This window comes from Schistocerca cancellata, chromosome 5, assembly GCF_023864275.1.
Source record: "Schistocerca cancellata isolate TAMUIC-IGC-003103 chromosome 5, iqSchCanc2.1, whole genome shotgun sequence".
NCBI lineage: Eukaryota > Metazoa > Arthropoda > Insecta > Orthoptera > Acrididae > Schistocerca > Schistocerca cancellata.
Window position 1 is genome coordinate 463915478 of NC_064630.1, and position 19559 is coordinate 463935036.

Below are 19559 nucleotides of genomic sequence, written 5' to 3' on the forward strand. Positions count from 1 at the left end.
AAGATTGCGAACGCTAGGTGTTTTCTTTGATTTAATGAAGGCTTTCGACTGTGTTGACCACAAAATATTACTGCAGAAGTTGGACCACTATGGAGTAAGGGGAGTAGTTTACAATTGGTTCGCCTCTTACTTTAAGAACAGAAAGCAGAAGGTAATTCTCCGCAATAGTGAGAGTGGTAGTAATGTTCAGTCCCAATGGGGCTCTGTTAAGTGGGGCATTCCCCAAGGGTCGGTGCTGGGGCCATTGCTATTTCTTATTTATGTAAATGATATGCCTTCGAGTATTACAGGTGACTCTAAAATATTTCTGTTTGCTGATGACACCAGCTTGGTAGTGAAGGATCTTGTGTGTAATATTGAAACAGTATCAAATGAAATAAGTTCGTGGCTTGTGGAAAATAATTTGATGCTAAATCACAGTAAGATTCAGTTTATACAGTTTCTAACTCACAATTCAACAAGAACCGATATTTTGATCAGATAGTATGGGCATATTATAAGCGAGACGGAACAGTTCAAGTTTCTAGGCGTTCAGATAGACAGTAAGCTGTTGTGGAAAGCCCATGTTCAGAATCTTGTTCAGAAACTAAATGCTGTTTTATTTACCATTAGAACAGTATCTGAAATAAGTGACACTTCAACACGAAAAGTAGTCTACTTCGCATATTTTCATACGCTTATTTCGTATGGTATTATTTTTGGGGGTAATTCTTCTGATTCAAAAACGGTATTTTTGGCTCAAAAACAGGCTGTTCGAGCTATGTGTGGTGTAAGTTCGAGAACCTCTTGTCGACCCGTATTCAATAGTCTGGGAATTCTGACATTGCCCTCACAGTATATATTTTCTTTAATGTCGTTTGTTGTTAGCAGTATTAGCTTATTCCCAAGAGTTAGCAGCTTTCACTCAGTTAATTATAGGTAGAAATCAAATCTGCATGTGGAATGCACTTCCTTGACTCTTGTGCAGAAAGGAGTGCAGTATTCTGCTGCATCCATTTTCAATAAGCTACCACAAGAACTCAAAAATCTTAGCAGTAGCCCAAACACTTTTAAGTCTAAACTGAAGAGTTTCATCATGGCTCACTCCATCTATTCTGTCAAGGAGCTCCTGGAAGAGCTAAAAAATTAAGCAAATTCCAGTGTTACATTGTTGATTTTCTTTATTTAAACTTACGACTTGTCGCCTGAATTTGTTTTTCATATTTCAATTTATCTGTTTCTACTATCGTGTTATAATTTCATGTATTGACTCGTTCCATGACCATGGAGACTTCTCCTTAATTTGGTCCCACGGAGCAATAAATAAATAAATAAATCTCTGGATTAGGCTTTGTATATCGGAGAAGTCTCTGGCGGAGACTAGTAGGAAATTATTTCAGTTGTTTTCTATATTATTCTTGTATGTAGTTGTGATTCGAAGACAGATCACTGTTTTGTGTTGGTGTTATACTTGGAGAATTTGTTTTGGATAATTTAACAGCCCAATAAATTGTTTTCGGAATTTGATAGTTAGTTTCATCTGCTCACGCAGACATATCAGCTAATTTGAAAATTTTAACAATTTGCAGATAGGGACCACACTTTTAGCTAAATTAGTTATAGCTACCTCTCTACAGAGCACGTATCTAGAATGGAGAGCATGTTGACCAAAAGCAGTGGGGCCACTGGCTGGCAACATAATGACGTTCATCCTTCGCAATTGGCTGAGAGAAAACTGGGGGAGGGGAGGTCACTGACCTTGAATACGACAAGGACAATTGCCTCAGAACTGGAAAAGCTTGCACCAGAATGTATTGACATAGCGAGTTAGTGGGATGCTGACACCAAAAGAAATGCTGACATCAGCAATTATGGGTAGAAACAGCAGTGCCCTCCTTCACAACATGTCACAGACATCCTCCATCTTTATATGTTGTCTCTCATGCAACGGTATCGTGGGCTGCATCCTTATGTGTTGACTCTCATGCAACAGCATCGTGGTGTCATTTTGCAGCGAAAAATGCTCGTCTATCCATGGCATGTGTCCTTACGAACTGTGCGTCATGCTGAGATACTCTTGTGGCCAACAACATCCACAGATCTGTCTCTGATAGAACATGTACAGGAGCAGCTGGGATGTCTGCTCCATTTAGTGTCAGTAACCAAGAGAACAAGGGCTACTTACAGCAGCTGTGGTCCAACTTTCCTCAGCAGCGGATGCAGTGGTTTTATGGCAGCATTCTCAATATAATCAGGGCATATGTTCAGGGCAGAGGGATGCAACGTTGGACTAATAAGTGGGCTCATAAGTTATTTCGAAATCGGACTCTATTTTGTAACGACTGAAATAACATCGAATATCCTCTCATACAGAGAACTTTCATTTCGTTCCCTCGTCCCCTACTGGATAGTTCAAATGGCTCTAAGCACAATGGGACTTAACATCTGAGGTCATCAGTCCCCTAGACTTAGAACTACTTAAACCTAACTAACCTAAGGACATCACACATATCCATGCCCGAGGCAGGATTCGAACGTGCGGCCGTAGCAGCAGCGCGGTTCCGGACTGAAGTGCCTAGAACCGCTAGGCCACAACGGCCTGCCCTTTTGGATGCTTCAAATTTTTTTTTTGTCCGGCAGTGTGTTTCCGCTGGATATCTGTGCTAACGTGTTCTATCTCGTGTAGCACAGGCAGGACCTACTCACGTCATTATCGAGCGATAGACGATGAACTTCTGGAAAGCCATATGACAGTTCCTTCTAATTTGTAGTCCTTAATTTTTTCTGGACAATAGGATCCGGCGGTTTAAGTAGTAGTAGTGTTTCATGGGTAGTAAATACTGTAACTATAAAAGCCTTTATTTATCGCGGTAGATTATAGTAACCAGGAATGTACGGGTGAGAGAATACGCAGCAGCCCAGTAGAGCGGCCGGCGAGCCGGCTGGTGGGAGGAGACTCACCGGCGCCTCGAGCAGCCCCCCGGACGCCCCCGCGAGCGCGAGCCCGGCGTACAGCATGCCGACCGACTGCGCGAAGTGGAAGAGCAGCCAGGCGGCGGCCAGCGGCAGGTTGACCAGCATCATGGCCGGCCGGCGCCCGATGGGTGTCGACAGCGGCCCCGACAGCAGGCAGCCGAGCGGCACGCAGATCAGGTTGATGCTACCTGTCGGCACACGAACCACCAGCTGCGGCTCAGACACTGGACTGGTGCACGTGCAGCCTCATCAGGGGCTACGTCCAGAAAATAGAATGGCTAATTCACAGGATAAAATTAAAGCCAATATGGTCAAGTGTCTGGTCAGCAGCACAAGGGCGATGATATAAAGTCAGTTCGCAGAAATGATATTTCTGTTGCTGATAAATCAGATATATGTACAGTATTTAACATTCATTTTCTGAGCATTTCTGGTGAATTAAATAAAAATTTAGTTTCTACAGGAAATCATATAAATTTCTTAGCAAATGCCTTTCCGCGATTGATGTCTGAAATACTCCTCTGTGATACAGACAAGAGGCAGATTGAGTCAATAATTAAATCACTGAAGACTAAGGACTCTCATGGTTATGATGGAGTCTCTAGCAGAATGTTAAAGTACTGTGCTGCACATGTTAGCACTGTATTTAGCCATATTTGTAATTTTTCCTTTAGGAATGGTCAGTTTCCTGAGTGATTAAAGTACTCAGTAGTAAAGCCGCTTTATAAAAAGGGTGAAAGGGATAATGTAGATAATTTTAGACCTATTCCTAGGCCATCGGTGTTTGCAAAAGTTATTGAAAAGGCTGTGTATGTAAGGTTAATTGATCATTTTATATCACACGATTTGCTGTCAAATGTACAGTTCGGCTTTAGAAGTCGTTTGACAACTGAAAATGCTATATTCTCCTTTCTCTGTGAGGTACTGGATGGGCTAAACAAAAAGTTTCGAACACTTGGCATATTGTTTTATTTAACTAAGGCATTTGACTGTGTTGATCTCACAATATTGCTCCAGAAGTTGGACCATTACGGAATAAGGGGAGTAGCTCACAATTGGTTCACCTCTTACTTTAGCAACAGGCAAAAAAAGGTCATTATTTACAATGTTGGTAACGGCTGTGATGTGGGATCTAAGTGGGGTACTGTCAAGTGGGGGGTGCCCCAGGGATCAGTGTTGGGGCCGCTCCTGTTCCTTATTTGTATAAATGATATGCCCACTAGTATTATGGGTAACTCTAAAATAATTCTGTTTGCTGATGACACTAGCTTGGTAGTAAAGGATGTGTGCAACATTGACTCGGTTTCAAATAGTGCAGTACATGACCTCAGTTCATGGCTTGTAGAAAATAAACTAATGTTAAATCACAGTAAGACTCATTTTTTACAGTTTCTGACACACAATTCAACAAAACCTGACGTTTTAATCTCACAGAACGGGCATATGATTTGTCAAACTGAACAGCTCAAATTTCTAGGTGTTCAGATAGACAGTAAGCTGTCGTGGAAAGCACACGTTCAGGATCTTGTTCAAAGACTTAATACTGCCACTTTTACTATTCGAACGGTATCAAAAGTGAGTGATACTTCGATACGTACATTAGTCTACTTTGCTTATTTTCATTCACTTACGTCGTATGGTATTATGTTTTGGGGTAACTCTTCCCATTCTAGAAAGATATTTTTGGCTTAGAAACGGGCGGTTCGGGCAATAAGTGGTGTGAGTTCACGAACCTCTTGTCGACTTCTCTTCACGAGTCTGGGTATTTTGACATTGGCCTCTCAATATATATTACCAATATTAGTTTATTCCCAAGACTAAGCAACTTTCACTCGGTTAATACTCTGCAGAAATCAAACCTCCATTTGGTTCGGACTTCATTAACTCTTGTGCAAAAAGGTGTGCAATATACTGCTGCATCTATTTTCAATAAGCTGCCACTCGAATTCAAAAATCTTAGCAGTAATCCACGCGCTTTCAAATCGAAACTGAAAAGTTTCCTCATGGGTCACTCCTTCTATTCTGTCGAGGAGTTCCTTGAAAAATTAAGCTGATTCTTATTGTATTGCTCATAGTGTTTACTTAAACTTAGGGACTGACTTTTTTTCAGGTTCATGAACATTTATTTTTATGTGTTACAACTTTTATGTTGTAAGTTCATGTACTGACACGTTCCATGACCTTGAAGATTTGCTCCTCAATTTGGTCCTACAGAACTTGACATGTAAATAAATACGGAGAGATGAGTGTGCATTAAATTAAAGGTAACAGACTAAAAAACCAAACTCATGGCCTGTTATTTCTTTGTACTTAAACCTGTAAGTTCATAAGTGACTATGACTCCGGTTTTCAGTACTCTGAAACATCCCTCTTGATATGAAAACTGACCTCTAGGTGGAGAAATGCAACCTGTTTCTTTTAGTAGTTACCAGAAATTTACAAAAAGCACAAGGGAATAATTAAAGGGGCATTAACATTAGCTAAACAAAGAGAAAACTGAAACCATAATCCTTGCAACAGATATATTGTACTGGACAGTGACTGGAGCTCTTGCACTGAGTGGCCCATTCTCATGTTATGTCTTACCAGATACAATAATTTCAGACACCTGAAGACGGGATTTTAAAATACCGAAACCGTTCGTGCTTTGAATAAATAATTACTGCAGCTGAAGCGGATATGTCTTGTTGTTGTTGTACAAAATTCTACCAGGTGGCTTCCTCTTTCATTTCTTAGCCCCAATCCATATTCACCTACTACTTTTCCTTCTATCCCTTTTCCTACTGTCGAATTCCAGTCACCCATGACTATTAAATTTTCGTCTCCCTTCACTACCTGAATAATTTCTTTTATCTCATCATACATTTCATCAATTTCTTCATCATCTGCAGAGCTAGTTGGCATATAAACTTGTACTACTGTAGTAGGCGTGGGCTTCGTGTCTATCTTGGCCACAATAATGTATTCACTATGCTGTTTGTAGCAGCTTACCCACACTCCTATTTTTTTTTATTCATTATTAAACCTACTCCTGCATTACCCCTATTTGATTTTGTATTTATAACCCTGTATTCACCTGACCAGAAGTCTTGTTCCTCCTGCCACCTAACTTCACTAATTCCCACTATATCTAACTTTAACCTATCCATTTCCCTTTTTAAATTTTCTAACCTACCTGCTCGATTAAGGAATCTGACATTCCACGCTCCGATCCGTAGAACGCCAGTTTTCTTTCTCCTGATAACGACGTCTCTTGGGTAGTCCCCGCCCGGAGATCCGAATGGGGGACTATTTTACCTCCGGAATATTTCACTCAAGAGGACGCCATCATCATTTAATCATACAGTAAAGCTGCATGCCCTCGGGAAAAATTCCGGCTGTAGTTTGCCCTTGGTTTCAGCCATTCGCAGTACCACAACAGCAAGGCCGTTTTGGTTAGTTTTACAGAGCCAGATCAGTCAACATCCAGACTGTTGCCCCTGCAACTACTGAAAAGGCTGCTGCCCCTCTTCAGGAACCACACGTTTGTCTGGCCTCTCAACAGATACCCCTCCGTTTTGGTTGCACCCACCCCTCCCCACCAACGGCAAGGCCCATGGTTCATGGGGAGGGGGGGATATGTCTTAAGTAATTAATTATCACGCCTCGCAGTTGCGGATGTCCTAGAAGCCAAATCTCGTGCAAAATCATTTAAATTTTTGTAAAAGTAAGCAGTGTTTGATTTTGGCAATTTCAATGGTGCCCTTGTAATGGGGCTCGTTTAATTGGCTGATGTGAGGCGTACTCACTGAACCAGGAGAGCTCGGCGTCGGAGAGCGTGAGGTGGCCGGGCTCCTCCGCCGCCCCCAGCGTGGCGTTGCCCGCGTCGCCTGCTACCAGCGGCCGCCTGCTGACCGCCGGGATGACGATCGTGGGGAAGCCGAGCGTCATGCCGTAGCCCAGCAGCAGCACGTTCTTCGCCGACGTCGCCAGCACCTTCAGCACACAACACACCCACCCGCCACTACTGTACTCTTGCATGAGAGTGCAAGTGGTTACACGTACACCAAAATGCCGCTACACTTTGTCCAAAATTATGTTGGGACTGACACTTCGGCGAGAGCACGTGGAGGTATGGAGCAGGATTGCTACGACTCGCACAGAATACAAACCTTCATATTACACTTCATTCAACTCATTCAAACTCGCAAACTGTTAAAAAAAAAAAAAAAAAAAGAAGATGGAACTGCCATCAGTGTGCTCTGGAAGATCTGCATTATGTCCTTTCTCTCTCTTTTTTTTTTTTTTTTGTATTCTGACTGGTTTGATGCGGCCCGCCACGAATTTCTCTCCCATGCCAACCTTTCAATCTCAGAGTACACTTGCATTCTACATGCTCAATTATTTGTTGGATGTATTCTAGTCTCTCTCTTCCCCTAAAGTTTTTATCCTCTACAGCTTCCTCTAGTACCTTGGAAGTTATTCCGTGATCTCGTAACAGATTTTCTGACATCCTCTCTCTTCTTCTCGTCAGTGTTTTCCATATACTTCTTTCGTCACCTATTCTGCGCGTAACCTCCTCATTCCTTACCTTATCAGTCGACCTAATTTTCAACATTCTTCTATAGCGACACGTCTCAAATGCTTCGATTCTCTTACGTTCCAGTTTTCCTACAGTCCGTGTCTTTATACCATGCAATGTCGTGTTCCAAAACTACATTCTCAGAAATTTCTTCCCCAAAATAGACCTATTTTTGATACTAGCAGACTTCTCTTGTTCAGGAATGCCTTTTTGCTAGTGCTAGTCTGCTTCTTATGCCCCCTAAACCCGTCAGTCTTGGGTTTTTTGCTTCCTACATAGCAGAATTCCTCAACTTTATCTACTTCGTGATCCCCAATTCCGATGTTAAATTTCTCTCCATTATCATTTCTGCTACTTCTGATTACTTTCGACTTTCTTCGATTTACTCTCAGTCCATATTCTGTACTCATTAGACTGTTCATTCCACTCAACTCATCCTGTACTTCTTCTTCACTTTCACTGAGGATAACCGTGTCATCAGCGGATCTTATCATTGATATCCTTTCACTCTGAAGTTTATTCCCACTCTTGCACTTTGTTTTGTTTCCAAGCATATATTGAATAGTAAAGACGAAAGACTACACTCCTGCCTTGCACTCTTGGTCTTCCAATCTTATTGTTTCTTTTTCTTTCCTGTACATATTGTATATTACCCGTCTTCCTGTATAATTTACCCTTATTTTTGTCCGAATTTCAAATATCTTGAACCATTTTACACTATCGAACGCTTTTTCCAGGTCGACAAATTCCATGAACGTCTATTGATGTTTACTTAGTTTTGCTTCTACTGTCAACCGCAACGTCAGAAGTGCCTCTCTGGTGCCGTTACCTTTCCTAAAGCCAAACTGATCGTCACCTAAAACGTTCTCAATTTTCTTTTTCATTCTTCTGTATATTATTCTTGTCAGCAGCTTGGACGCGTAGCTGTTAAACTGATTATGCGATAGTTCCCGCATTTGTCGGTTCTTGAAATATTCGGAGTTGTGTGGATGTTTTTTTTTCCGAAAGCCTGATGGTGTGTTGCCAGTCTCATCGTTGAACACAGTGACGTGAAAAGCCGTTTTGTGGCCTCTTCCCACAATTGTTTTAGAAATTCCGATGGAATGTTTTGAATCCCTTCTGCCTTATTTGATTTTATGTCGTTCAAAGCTCTTTTAAATGCTGATTCTAGTACTGGATCCCCTATCTCTTCCCTGTCGAGTCCTGTTCCTTCTTCTATCACGTCATCACACAACTCTTCCTCTTCGTAAAGGTCTTTGACGTAGACTATTCACCAACCGGATCTCTCCTTGGCGTTGCACTCTCAATGTTACCGCCCTTGCTTTTACTTTCACCGAAGGTCGTTTTGACCTTTCTTTATGCTGAGTCTCTCCTTCCGACAATCATTTTCTTTTACGATTTCTTCACTTTTTCACGCAGCCATTTTGCCTTAGCTTCTCTGCACTTCCTATTTATCTTCCTATTCATTTCTTTGCTGGGTGACTTGTATTTCTGTATTCCTGAATTTCCCCGAAAATTTTTATACTTCCTTCTTTCATTGATCAACTAAAGTATTTCTTCTGTCATTCATGCTTTCTTCGCAGTAACCTTCCTTGTACCTATGGTTTTCTTTCCAACGTCTGTGGTCGCCATTTCTAGAGATGTCCATTCCTCTTCAACTGAACTGTCCACACAGTTATTGATTATCGCACTATTTAAGCCTCAGCGAACTTCAAGCGTTTCTCTTGATGTCTTAATATCCTGCTACCCTGCGCACTGATTCTTCCTCCAGTCTAAAATCACTGTTAATTCGTGACCTGAGTCTATATCTACTTCTGGGTAAACCCCACAATCCAATATCTGATTTCGGGATCTCTGCCTGACCAAGGTGCAATCTACTGAAATCTTTCCGTATTCCTGGCCTTTTCCAAGTATTATTAAGAAGATATATGGACAGTTTACGAAGGTGCGTTTTCTGATGCCGTTACTAAATTCTCGACGTGCGGGAAACTTTTTTGTTATTAAATCTAGGCTGAAACATTAAGCGAACGAAGCATTGAGAGTACATGAAGTTTTCATCTTCTCACCTGAAACTCTGTCAGTTAGTTCTAACACGAGATAATGTGAATTACATGAGATGCGTAATGCTCCACTCCCATGTCGAATGCTAAGCAGTCATCCGTTTGTTTTCATTACCAGGAACGCATCACCACATTTATTTCTTTTTCTGGTAAGGCTACCTACTGATTTCTACCACAAAAGAAATATTTTTGTGTGTTGAGGTGAGAAAACCGTATCGGTGCAGCAGAAAAAAATTGCAATACAAAATGCACTACCTCATGGGAGATGCCTAGTCAATAACAACATAATGTTTCGGAGCATTATCACGAACAATTGTTGAAGATGTTGGAAAAGCAACCATTTCTCTCGACTGACCTCGTACGGTGAACCCCTGGCCAAGAAAGCGACATCGAAGTTTTACATAAATAGAATTTGACGAACTTGCTATTGACGTTGCTCGGTACAACACAACACACCACAAATAATACTACAGCACTTACAGATCAAATGTTAACTCCGCAACTGTACGAAACGGAAACGAAATACACACACACACACACACACACACAATCTCTAAGTGCAACGGACGATCCCATAGGCAAGATGTGTGAAAGTTAGTGCAAGTGGCAAGTTCTGTAGTAATGGTGACGAAAGTTTGGGAACCTCGGGTAGCTGCTGTGGTTACAGGTCTCGCGGGATTGGGTGGAAACGTGCTATGCATCCCCCGTGCATCTAATCCCATTATTTCCTTTCTAGCTGCCAATCCAAAATGCACGTATGAGCTAGCAAGAAACTGATGCAAGCGCTCGCTGAAGTATCCACATCAGAACAAAAACTTGTGCAAGTTTATTTCTGCAAGTCGCTTCTCCTGGTGCTTGCAGAAGTGTTTCCATCAGAACTGCATCGTGACATCGGCAAGTGGGAGTTTACCGTGTTTTGTGGTTTGAAAAAAGAGTAGCCTCGACCGTTGTTGCATTATTATTATTGAAGAAAATTCGTTAAGAAAATCGCAATTTAGAAAAAAAGAAATTTTTGGATGAAGTGGTGGATATAGAAACGCACATATTTAAGTTATCAAAAAACATTATTCAATGAAATACAGGACTTAACTCTGATAAGAAACTTCTTGAGAATGTCGTATGCAAGTTTCGCACATCTCTTTTTTACTGTACAATGAATTATTCGAAAACAGGATACAAAAATGCGGCAAGCTATATCACCTAGAGATGACCTTTTAATTACTCTTCAATTTTTGCGAACTGTAGGCCTATTTATTATTCTACTTTCTCTTCTGGTGAAACAAAATAATCGTTACATTCATTAAAAGTCCTTGCAGTGACCAACATATATGTTTAGAAGTTCCAACAACACATTTCTTTGCGACATTGACATTTTCGTAGCGATATTGAACACACAAAACTTCTGCAAGTTTCAGAAAAATTTCCAGCGAGTGGCAACCTCGGTAAGTACTCACACCAGGGATTCAAGAAACTGTTCCCACTATCTTGCAGAGTGCATTGGAAAACCCAGGGTGTGTGTTCATGAGCGTTGTCCTGGACATCGTGTTGTGGCTGTACAAAATGATTTTAGAATAGTGAAGATGACGCTGTGGACAACAGGTGTCTGCAAAAAATCACAAAAATGTTATCTTCTCCAAAACAATTCCCATTCGATACTACAAAGGGCGTTCAATAAATAATGAAACACATTTTTTTTCTTTTTTTTTTCTCAGCCGGTTTCGGTTGAAAAAATGCGGAATTTGTTGTGGGACATCTTGGAATACTCCCACTTCAGCCCTTACAGTTTCATGAAGTTCTGATGGGTGGCGCCGCTATACGTAGCCTTCAAAATGGCGTCTATAAGGAGTTGCGTTCAAAGCAGAGAGCTGTCACTGGGTTTCTTCTAGCAGAAAACCAGAGCATCACAGATATTCGTAGTCGCTTGCAGAATGTGTACGGAGACCTGTGGACACAAGCACGGTGAGTCGTTGGGCGTGTTGTCTGTCATCGTCACAACAAGACGTCGCAATCCTGTCGGAACCCCTGCGTGCCTTCCGGGCGCTCACAACTGTGACTCCTGCAATATTGGAACGCACGGACACTCTTTGATACGTGGTAATCAAAGGAACGCAGTCAAACACATCACTGCACAACTTTACGTCTATGTTGGTAGTGCTGACACGCTCGTCAACCAGCCGAAACATGGCTTCATCACTTCGAAGCGGATACAAAACTGCAATCTATGGAGTGGCGCCACACAGTCTCTCCTCCAAAGAAAAATTTCAAAGCCGCACCTTCAGTCGGTAAAGTCATGGCGATTGTTTCCTGGGATTCTGAAGGGGCTATTTTGTTTGATGTCTTCCCTCACGGTGCAATGATCAACTCTGAAGTGTACTGAAGAAACGACTTCAATGTCACCACAAAAATGTAAACGAACTGCTCCTCCATGACAACGCAAAGCGTACACCCGAGAGGAGCTCACAGAACTTCGTTGAACTGTTCTCCCTCATCTTCGCTACAGCCAGGATTTGCACCTTCCGACTTCCACCTGTTTGGCGCCGTGGAGGATGCACTCCGCAAAAAGCAGTATATGGATGATGGGGAGGTGCAGCAAGACGTTGGCTCCAACGTCGACCAGTAGAGTGGTATCATGCAGGCATACAAGTCCTGCCGGTAAGTTGGCGTAAGGACGTCGCAGTGAACGGAGATGATGTTGAGAAACATGGTTTTGAAGTCAAAAGGGTGTGTATTAGAATCTCGAATAAAACTAATTTGTTTTCAAAAAAAGGTCTTCCATTAGGCTACTTGCTAAACGCTCCTTGTATGTACTTATGCCACAGTTTTTTTTTTCAATCCCCCTAAACACTTTTGGAACTCCACTTTCGGATAGCTTTTAGCTCCCTCAGCGGTGCGTTTTCACTCATATCTGTGGGTGTGAAACGACAGTTCTTTAAGCTTATTTTAATTTTAGGAAGAGAAAAAAAGTCAGTCTCTCTTCGAAATTCAATATTTATGGAACAAATTTTGCTGTCACACGTTTCACACTCAGAACTTCCGCAAAAATACCATTGAACGAGCCAGCTGACATGCCAACATCAACAGCAGCTTCTCTGATCGCGATGCAGCGATGTTCATAATAATTTCTGTAACTTTTTCCACGATTTCATCGCCTGATGATGTGCTGGGGCGTCCAAGGCTCTCGTATCTTCGACGTCTTCAAAGTCTTCTTCCAAACGCTTGTACCATTCGTATACCCTTGTTTTGCTCATAGCAGATTCATCGAAGGCAATATTTAATATTTCTAAAACTTTGCTCATCTTTATTCCGTTCTTACAGAAAACTTAAATACAAATTTTCTGATCCATTTGTGCAAACAATATTACGTGTGGCAATTTTTGACCGCTGACAGCAGACTCATATTGCTAACATTGTACAGATACGTTTCAGACTCTTTAACTCATACAACAACGAAAAAATCGCGCGCTTCTGATACGAAATGTGAAATTGCAAGAATCCCATTACATTTTGAACACGCCTCGTACATCTTTCAGTACCCGTTGCTCCCTCAGCAAACACTATAGCCTTTCCGTTGTAATCTATGGTTCCCCTTGCTATGGTAACCGGAGTTGCTCCTGCAGTCACTGCCTCATACTATGATGGTACTCACCTAATTGTCACTGTACTGGCAGACGACGCAGGTGGAATCAGTGCTCATCAATCAACACAATTTTGCATTATTCTCCTCTCTAGTTGTGTCTTTCGCTATACCACTATAGGAAGGGTGCATGTCGAATTCACTCCTTTTTTCGCATGTTACCAGAGGCGAAAGTATACTGAAATTATCCCTATTTCAATGTACCACCAGAGGTGGGATGCATTATGATGCAGGTGTGAGAAGCATCTCAAAGTAGGACCAATATTCGTTTCCAATTATTCATCCAATGGTTTATAATGGTTTTCGGCTGGTAGCCTTAGTTCAAAATTTGTTAGATTTTCGCTGCAGTCGTTGTGCGGGCAACACGGTTACTCCTTTACTGTGGCGATGAAGGCACAACTCTGCCCTCACGAACAGCTGATTTAGCCGGGCATAGTACTATCTGTTGCCTTGGTGAAGGAGGCAACGACTCGTGCCATCGACTCCTCGAAACTCCAGAACAGCGTGGACGCTCAAGTACAGTCCATAACTCTCAAACGTTGTTGAAGCTGAGTCCGAGGTACAAATGTCTCATTCGACTGTATCTCAAATGAACCCGATATGATATCAGAGGTTGCAGCACTTGGTTTCCAAAACCGTAGCTGCCCTCCGCTCTTAAAACGCAAGAACTAGAATACTGAAATCAACGGCAAATTGACACCCACAGGAATGAATCCCTTTGAGTGAGGGAATGTAATAAAATCACTTATTATTCGATTGTCGAACTTTAATAGGTCAACTCAACCCGAATATTATAAATTATAGAGCAACAAGTCCTCGCAGTTTATAACACTCGTGTTCGCTTGATCGATTGAAGTTTGACAGTAGAGTAATAAGCCATTCTATTACATTCAATCACTCGAAGGGATTCATCATGTGTCACCCACACAGTAAGTGAACTAAGAGCTAGCCAGTTCATTAAACTGTTCCCTACTTTTACTTTCGTCACATAAAATTACACAGTGATTACAAATTTATTTAAATTAAAAGTAATTTTGAACGAAAGTACGGGGATGCTGATTTTAAAGTCTTGGTGTGAGAAAACAGACGTCAATTTGGGCAGTTAGGTGTAGGAATACAGAGTTTGTCGACAATGTGGTGCAAGGGACACAGTAAGCAGCGTGCGTCTGCTGCTTTTTTGCACCACGGGGCTACGTTTACCAGTTGCGCAGGGTGCTTGCTAGTGGCTTCTGTAAGATTACAGTCAATGGAGGTTATTTCGGGACACACACGCCTGAGATGGCTGCCAGAGTCATGTGGTGGAGGCTCTAACGTTAATCTAGTTTACAAATTTCTAGTAAACCCTATTCCGTTCGCTCTCGCTGCGAAAGCCACCAATAGATTCCTTTTTTTTTTTTTTTTTTTTTTTTTTAATACAAACTTTTGTGTCGAGTACCTGTGTCACGTAAAAATACTTTAATGTGCACAGAAACCTCTCCCGTTTTCTTTTTCACATTCTCACACGGTTACACACGTTACTCAAAATATTTTAGCTTGATCACAGATTGCCTTAACGGTTCTGTGGAGGGAGCAACAGATTTACTACTATCGTCAGTGAGAGGAGTGGCAAAGTGTATGAGAGACCTCATTTCATCCTGTGAAAACATGCCTTGCACGATTATATCTCCACAATCTGAGTGAACACCGCCCTGTTGGTGAACTTGGTGCGTTGCCTCATATGATTCCGAGTGTTCTCATATCATGCACCAGTATGTACCACGACTCATCAGTCTAGGCGACAATAGTAATGTCACAGCACTCTTCCACGTAATAACATGAATAGCACTAAAAAGTCTAGGTGACCTTTATCCATGCTTTGAGTGTACTATGGTAATGTTCTTGTGCCCACACAAATCTCCGAACTCTGTGTGGTGAGCAAATGTACATAAAATTCAACACTTTGAGGTGTCTTGACCACAATTTTATTATTTCAGTACACCTTACGCGTTTCGACATATTATCGAAGTCAAATGCTTATGCCAGAACTATGACAGTAGAAATTTGTTCAAGTGGATACACAGTAGCTAATCAACATTCCTTCACAACAAGCAAGTGCAAACAGACTTACAAATATCTGATAAAATCCAAATAAATCAATAGGTTACACAAGGATGTAGTCAGTCGCTTACACTTCTTGATATACACTCCTGGAAATAGAAAAAAGAACACATTGACACCGGTGTGTCAGACCCACCATACTTGCTCCAGACACTGCGAGAGGGCTGTACAAGCAATGATGACACGCACGGCACAGCGGACACACCAGGAACCGCGGTGTTGGCCGTCGAATGGCGCTAGCTGCGCAGCATTTGTGCACCGCCGCCGTCAGTGTCAGCCAGTTTGCCGTGGCATACGGAGCTCCATCGCAGTCTTTATAACACTGGTAGCATGCCGCGACAGCGTGGACGTGAACCGTATGTGCAGTTGACGGACTTTGAGCGAGGGCGTATAGTGGGCATGCGGGAGGCCGGGTGGACGTACCGCCGAATTGCTCAACACGTGGGGCGTGAGGTCTCCACAGTACATCGATGTTGTCGCCAGTGGTCGGCGGAAGGTGCACGTGCCCGTCGACCTGGGACCGGACCGCAGCGACGCACGGATGCATGCCAAGACCGTAGGATCCTACGCAGTGCCGTAGGGGACCGCACCGCCACTTCCCAGCAAATTAGGGGCACTGTTGCTCCTGGGGTATCGGCGAGGACCATTCGCAACCGTCTCCATGAAGCTGGGCTACGGTCCCGCACACCGTTAGGCCGTCTTCCGCTCACGCCCCAACATCGTGCAGCCCGCCTCTAGTGGTGACGCGACAGGCGTGAATGGAGGGACGAATGGAGACGTGTCGTCTTCAGCGATGAGAGTCGCTTCTGCCTTGGTGCCAATGATGGTCGTATGCGTGTTTGGCGCCGTGCAGGTGAGAGCCACAATCAGGACTGCATACGACCGAGGCACACAGGGCCAACACCCGGCATCATGGTGTGGGAAGCGATCTCCTACACTGGCCGTACACCACTGGTGATCGTCGAGGGGACACTGAATAGTGCACGGTACATCCAAACCGTCATCGAACCCATCGTTCTACCATTCCTAGACCGGCAAGGGAACTTGCTGTTCCAACAGGACAATGCACGTCCGCATGTATCCCGTGCCACCCAACGTGCTCTAGAAGGTGTAAGTCAACTACCCTGGCCAGCAAGATCTCCGGATCTGTCCCCCATTGAGCATGTTTGGGACTGGATGAAGCGTCGTCTCACGCGGTCTGCACGTCCAGCACGAACGCTGGTCCAACTGAGGTGCCAGGTGGAAATGGCATGGCAAGCCGTTCCACAGGACTACATCCAGCATCTCTACGATCGTCTTCATGGGAGAATAGCAGCCTGCATTGCTGCGAAAGGTGGATATACACTGTACTAGTGCCGACATTGTGCATGCTCTGTTGCCTGTGTCTATGTGCCTGTGGTTCTGTCAGTGTGATCATGTGATGTATCTGACCCCAGGAATGTGTCAATAAAGTTTCCCCTTCCTGGGACAATGAATTCACGGTGTTCTTATTTCAATTTCCAGGAGTGTATATGTATTGCCGCGTACTGTACAAAACAAAAGTTAATCGATTATGAACAGTTAATTGTATGTGCTGACGAAAATACTGTGCCAAAAGTATAAAATGAGTATATCTAGTGATAATAATAGCGGTATTTAGGGGAGTTGGTCGTATAGGATCATAAATTGTTGTTCATGACAAAATAATCCAAGAAGTAACAAGTTTTATCTATCTTGCGAACCAAGTCAGTTAGCTACACGATAAAAATGTAGATAAAAAATGGTAAAAATCCTGTGTATTTGTGTCATTGTAAGTTCAACTTTAAGTAATGATTTCAGAAAGAAACAAATTACATTTTATAAAATTACGACAGTTCCAGTACGTCTATTCGGCAGTGGGACCTGGATTCTTACCAAACGACAGAGATATAAGATTCAAGCGTCTGAAATGAGGTTCCTACCAACAGTGTAAGGATGTAGAAATTCTATAAAATGGAGGAATGAAGATATTAGGAAAGTTCAAATATGAACCAATAAACCATCGAATAGATGTATATAGAGATAACTGGAAGGACCATGTGAAAGGATGTTACACACGCGAGCTCCACTGCAACCCAAGGAGTATGTACCACCTGAAAAAAGAAGTCCTGGAAGAACCATAAGGCGATGGCACGAATGAAACTGACCCACGAAGATGGAACGGGAGTAACGTCTAACCCCTGATAGTGAATATGACGATAGGCAAGCGCATCGCTACATAATTTTATCATCCGGTAGGTCACAGTCTAATTCACTTTAACGCACTTCAGCATGCACCTCAGGGTGGCTTACCTGAGGCAAGGCTGCGCGGATCCTCTTCCTGAGGTCCTCCTTCGGCCGTGGTCCACCGTTCTGCTGCTCCCTCTTCTCAGCATAATTCGGCGTCGACGATCTGCAACATATTTGAGAACATTTCTCTTGGAGAAAAACGGTTCTTTTATTACTTAAAAATGAACACGAACAGTCACAACTGCAAGAAACTTCTTTTTTATGAGGTTACCGGTTTAGGTCTGTGTTAAATCATCTTCAGACCTTGCACTGAAATATGTACATACAATAGAATTAGAGGGATATTCCTTAAGTGTGAGGTCAGACCGAAACCGGTAACCTCATAAAAAAGAGGTTTCTTGCTGTTGTGAATGTTCGTGTTCATTTTTAAAAAACTTAACCCTTTTTATCAGAAAATAAAACAGTTTTGGCTGACTATTGAGGCTAGTTTTCGGATGCCTATTAGCAATTTCTGGACCGAACCCGAGTACGATTCGACCAGAGGCACTTAAAGTCAGGCTGACGGCACCCGACTCTTGCTCGTGCTGTGCGTAAAAATCCGTAGTCAACATTGCGTCTATGGCCCTTTCTTGGTAACCATGTGGACTGCACGAGAAAGGGTCTCTGATTTGTCCTACTACGTAGCTTTCGAATTTTGAACTTTTCTTTTACTTGTTGCTGTATTTTTAATGACCATTTCATAAGGCGAGTCTTCAATGATTCTGAACTATCTGTACTCCACGAAACGCTTTCTATGTTTCTGTTTTGTGTTTAGTCCCATACTGCTTCCACCTGCTACCTGAGTCTTTGCTGGGACCTTGCTCGAGCTCTACATAGTTTTTGCTTTGGGAATTTCGATGACAGCCATGTTTTCAATGGCTTGGAAGAAAAAAAAATCAGGGATTCCTGTTCAGAAACGGAAGTGGATGATTCTGATATTGTAATTGCGTAGGCTTCCGCGGCCAGAGTCAGTCGACATAAAAGTTTCCTGGGTATGGTACCGCGTCATATTGAATAAAACTAATGCCGGAGAAAACCAACGTTTCGGCCACGGTTGGAGCGGCCTCCTTCTGGGTCTACCAGTAGACCCAGACACGGATCTAGGTTTCTGTTTGGCTGAATGCTCAGGCAAGTAGCAAATAAAAGAAAATAATATAGTCAAGTGTTTGAAATATTGTTATTGATTAAACAACATTTCCCAAACAACTCTGGTAGTAAAAGTTTCATAAAAGAATCGCATCCAATATGTGTCTGCTAAGTGCGTTCCGATGTCGATAAGAGCCAGAAAGGAAAAAAGTGCCGAAAAGAAAAGTCCTCGTCGTGTCCGAATTGCGATGTAGCTTTTTATATGCCTAAATATTTGAAAACATACCACACTCGGGCAATTTTTATACAAGAACGGAGTGTAGAAGTTTTTCTTCGTTATAAAAACATGATTCAGTTAACTGAAATGTCGTGTGGCTTGGGTCTCCCGTCGGTTAGATCGGTCGCCTGGTGCAAGTCTTTTTGGCTGACGCCACTTCGGTGACTTGCGTGTCGATGAGGATGAAATGATGATGAAGACAACACAACACCCAGTTCCTGAGTGGAGAATATATCCGACTTAGTCGGGAATCGAACCAGTGTCCCCTCGCATGACACTGTGCAGCGTTGACCATTCAGCTATGGAGTTAGACACGACTGAGTAAAATATCTTTTATTTCTGCTAAGTTTAACATTTCATAAAAAGTTTTTTACGATTAGATAAACCAAGTCTCATCATTTCAAGTGAAACATCATACACATTTACAGTATCTACAGATACAAAGTAATAATTTTCGGAACATACGAGGGCTATTTTTTTCAACCTTCAGTTGGTCGCAACGTTAAAGCGACGGTGAAAGTCTGGTAAAGCTTCGTGCAGATGTAATACGCTGTGTCTCTGATATGCTCGTCTATCACGTCACGGCGCACTTTTCAGCTCTGA

At 42.6% G+C, this 19559-nt stretch overlaps 1 protein-coding gene across 1 annotated transcript in view; it reads right to left on the reverse strand.

Moving 5' to 3' along the window:
- LOC126188603 (facilitated trehalose transporter Tret1-like) overlaps nt 1–19559 on the reverse strand; it is a 277714-nt gene that overhangs the window by 117010 nt on the left and 141145 nt on the right. The window contains exons 3-5 of the mRNA XM_049930205.1: nt 17618–17717; nt 6744–6930; nt 2941–3143 (exon numbers count right to left, since the gene is read on the reverse strand). Of these exons, the coding sequence (XP_049786162.1) occupies nt 2941–3143; nt 6744–6930; nt 17618–17717 (490 nt within the window). The remainder of the gene's footprint in view (nt 1–2940; nt 3144–6743; nt 6931–17617; nt 17718–19559) is intronic.